We start from the raw sequence: 4,403 nt of genomic DNA on the forward strand, positions 1-4,403 counted from the left end.
GGGAAACCACCAAAGAACGAAGCAAAATGTGTGAGAATCAAGTTTGACCAACAAAATGGTCAAAAGTTTACAACAATCCAAATAAAATGCAGAGCCAAGAAAGAAAACAAACAAAAATGTAATAGGTTTGTTCTGGGTCCCCTTAATGTTAGGGATAGGCAGTTCTTCTTTCCTGAAGGCAGCCTGTATTATAAGCAACAAGATAACAAGCCACAGTTTCAGTCACAGATAAAGAGCAAACCCTGGTCTCTGAGCCCTGACTCTAAGCTCCTGGGAGAGAGATTCTGATTGACTCAGCTTTCTGAGTTGAGGAGGCAAGAGTGGCTTCAACCCTGACCCAATAAGTTGAGTACTTGGGAAGGGTCTCCTCACTGAAATCAGACTGAGGCTGGGAGATATTCCTGTGGTGGATGTCCCTGTGGACATCCCAGAGAAATCTGACTGGTTAGATTCCCCATGGAGAATCCTATACTATTCACAGGCAAAATAAATGCAAATCTTATTCCTTTTAATAGGACACATTGATGTAAAATATGGAAAGTCAACATTTCTAGTAATTAAAAGTATATCCTTCATTGTTAATTTTTTTCACAACTGATTATAATAGAAATTAACATTAAGAGGGAATTTCTGTTAAAGAGAAATTAGTTTTGTTAAAACAATATTCAATCCCCATCCTCATATATTTTAAAAAGTTGATCAGTGTGATGTCTCATACATTGTCTTTATTAGAACACAAAACTAAAGCATTTATAAGGTATTCTTTTCACTTATTTTTTTCAGATCTCCTTTTTTTAAAATTAAAAAAAAAATTTTCTTTAGTTAGAAACCCAGGTAGCTCTAGTGGTAAAGAGCCTGCCAGCTAATGCAGTAGACATAAAAGACTTGGGTTCCATTCCTAGGTTGAGAAGATCCACTGGAGGAGGGCATGGCAAGCCACTCTAGTATCTTGCCTGGAGAATCCCATGGACAGTGGAGCGTGATGGGCTACAGTCTGTAGAGTCACAAATAGTTGGGCACGACTGAAGAGACTTAGCATGCACCCACAATTGGGTCTACTGCAATATTTCATGAGAAGATACTTGCCAAATCTCTAGCTATAGCATTATAAATACAGTTTGTCGACTAAAGAAAGATGTACAACTTGAGAGTTGTGAGTTAAGTTTTATTTGGGCAAAATGAGGACTGCAGCCCGGGAGAGAGCATCTCAGATAGCTCTGAGAGACTGCTCCAAAGCGACAGTGGGGGAAAGTCAATATATAAGGATTTTTGGTGAAGGGGGAGTTCAATATCATGAAGCACTCATTTTACAAAGGATTTCTTTGTTAGTCATGAGGATCTGATGTCACCATGAAGGGATTTAGGCTTCTCTAGATATGAGGAGATGCAAGGATTGAGATCATAGTATCTGTTCTTAAAAACATCCAACTACTTAAAGACCTGCCCCATGAGATTCCCTGGAGCACAGAGTGTCTCACTCCACCCTGAACTCCCTCAAGGGTTGTTGAAGGTCAACAGCTATAGCAGCATGGGGTTCAATCTCCACAGTGGCAGATGGCAAACATCTTTGTTGTTCAGTCATTGGCAATGCTCTTGGTAAGCACCAATTTGTAGTTGACAAGTTCATAATTGGGAACTCTAACGGTCCTATTTGAAAAAATACAAAGACCTGAGAATTAGTATTTGCTTTGGGTGCAAGAAAACCAGAATAATATTGTTCCAGCAAACTATCTCTATGTGACTGTATTAAATATGGAAGGAGTGAGAAAGTATACTTTCAATTTTTTCTGTAAGAAAAACCTCATCAAAAGAAGAAAAACAAGAGATGGGTGGGGTGGGGTGGAGTAGAAGAGTCTGGAGTTAGGGAAAGGTGGTAGAACCCAGCCTGCCAGGATCCCCTGGCCTGCAAGAGGCTCAGCTTGGCCTTCAGGCGACCTGAAGTGGTGATGGGGCCCCAGGCGGAGTATGGGAGCTCCAGCCAGGATGACTAAGGCTTTTTGCAAGGACCCTCTGGGGAAGAAGGTGTGCATTAAATGCAATACTGATGACGCTGTCGGCAACTTTAGGAAGCTGACAATAGCCCACACTGGCCCTGGACAGAACAATATTGTATTGAAGAAGTGGTACACGATTTTAAACCACCACGTGTCTCTGGGGAACAATGAAATTCACAGTGGGATGAATCTGGAGCTTTATTACCAATAGAACAGAATTCTTTCTCCCTACCCTTCCTCCTCCTCCCACCTTCATCCCCCACACTAATATGGATGCTTGTTTTTGGAAACTCATGTTAATGAACATTCAAAGGCTGGAAAAAAAAAGAAGAAAAGCAGGTATTGTTATTACTTCCCTGTAGATTTCTCAACCTCATAGTGGCACAGCAGAAAAGAATCTGCCTACCAATAGAGGAGATGCAAGAGATGCAGGTTAGATCCCTGGGTGAGGAACATTCCCTGGAGTAGGAAATGGCAACCCACTCTAGTATTCTTGCCTGGAGAATCCCATAGACCAAGGAGACTGACTGGGTGCAGTCCATGGGATCATGAAGAGTTAGTCACAACTGAGGAACTAACACTTTCAATTTGATAAAAGCTTTATCTAACAGTTAACATAAACTGTAAAAAAAAACAACAACAACACTTTTTATGTAAAAGGTATAACAAAAACAATCTTTACAAACACAGATATGTAACTGTCAACTGAGGCTTAGAAGCTTTTGATAAATACAAATTATATCTTTTATGTTATTATTATTTCCTAAAAATCAAGAAAGAACTCTAAATAACCATAAAATGTAATTATTCTTGAATTTTATGACTGCTTTTTGTTCTATTTGAATGCTTACTTTTCAATTAAGTTATAAAAAAATAATCATAGTGATTTTCAGTTGAGTTTAGCTCAGTCGCTCAGCCGTGTACTACTCTTTGGGGCCCCATGAACCACAGCATGACAGACCTCCCTGTCCATCACCAGCTCCCAGAGTTTACTCAAACTCATGTACATTGAGTCGCTGATGCCATCCAACATCTCATCCTCTGTCGTCCCCTTCTCCTCCTGCCTTCAATCTTTCCCAGCATCAGGGTCTTTTCAAATGAGTCAGCTCTTCCCATGAGGTGGCCAGAGTATTGGAGTTTCAACTTCAATCTTAGTCCTTCCAATGAACACCCAGGACTGATCTCCTTTAGGATGGACAGATTGAATCTCCTTACCTTCCAAGGGACTCTCAAGAGTCTTCTCCAATACCCACAGCTCAAAAGCATCAAATCTTTGGTGCTTAGCTTTCTTTATAGTCCAACTCTCTCATCCATACATGACTACTGGAAAAACCATAGCCTTGACAAGACGGACAATAGTTGACAAAGCAACGTATCTGTTTTTTAATATGCTGTTTAGGTTGATCATAACTTTCCTTCCAAGGAGTAAGTGTCTTTTAATTTCATAGCTGCAGTCACCATCTGCAGTGATTTTGGAGCCCCCCAAAATAGAGTCAGCCACTGTTTCCACTGTTTCCCCATCTATTTGCCATGAGGTGATGGGACCAGATGCCATGATCTTAGTTTTCTGAATGTTGAGCTTTAAGCCACCTTTTTCACTCTCCTCTTTCACTTTCATCAACAGGCTCTTTAGTTCTTCTTCACTTTGTGCCATAAGGGTGGTGTCATCTGCATATCTGAGGTTATTGATGTTTCTCCTGGCAATCTGAATTCCAGCTTGCACTTCCTCCAGCCCAGAGTTTCTCATGATGTACTCTGCATGTAAGTTAAATACACAGGATGACAATATACAGCCTTGACATACTCCTTTTCCTATTTGGAACCAGTCTTTGGTTCCATGTCCAGTTCTAACTGTTGCTTCCTGACCTGCATACAGTTTTCTCAAGAGGCAGGTCAGGTGGTCTGGTATTCCCATCTCTTTCAGAATTTTCCACAGTTTATTGTGATCCACTCAGTCAAGGCTTTGGCAAAGTCAATAAAGCAGAAATAGATGTTTTTTCTGGAACTCTCTTGCTTTCTTGATGATCCAGAGGATGTTGACAATTTGATCTCTAGTTCCTCCGCCTTTTCTAAAACCAGCTTGAATCTGGAAGTTCATGGTTCAAGTATTCCTGAAGCCTGGCTTGGAGAATTTTGAGCATTACTTTGCTTGCATGTGAGATGAGTGCAATTGTGTGGTGTTTTGAACATTCTTTGCCATTGCCTTTCTTTGGGATTGGAATGAAAACTGACCTTTTCTAGTCTTGTGCCCACTGCAGAGTTTTCCAAATTTGCTGACATATTGAATGCAGCACTTTCATAGCTTCATATTTTAAGATTTGGAATAGCTCAACTGGAATTCCACCACCTCCACTAGCTTTGTTCATAGTAATGCTTCCTAAGGCCCACTTTGACTTCACTTTCCAGATG

The 4,403-nt window shown here is 40.6% G+C and overlaps 1 protein-coding gene across 1 annotated transcript; it reads left to right on the top strand.

Moving 5' to 3' along the window:
* Positions 1-1,983: 1,983 nt before the first annotated feature.
* Positions 1,984-2,205, top strand: LOC122426189 (ubiquitin-like protein 5). Its single transcript, XM_043444897.1, has one exon. It carries the CDS (start codon positions 1,984-1,986, stop codon positions 2,203-2,205), a length of 222 nt encoding a protein of 73 aa, XP_043300832.1.
* The last annotated feature ends 2,198 nt before the right edge of the window (positions 2,206-4,403 follow it).

This window comes from Cervus canadensis, chromosome 24 (genome assembly GCF_019320065.1).
Source record: "Cervus canadensis isolate Bull #8, Minnesota chromosome 24, ASM1932006v1, whole genome shotgun sequence".
Classification (NCBI taxonomy): domain Eukaryota; kingdom Metazoa; phylum Chordata; class Mammalia; order Artiodactyla; family Cervidae; genus Cervus; species Cervus canadensis.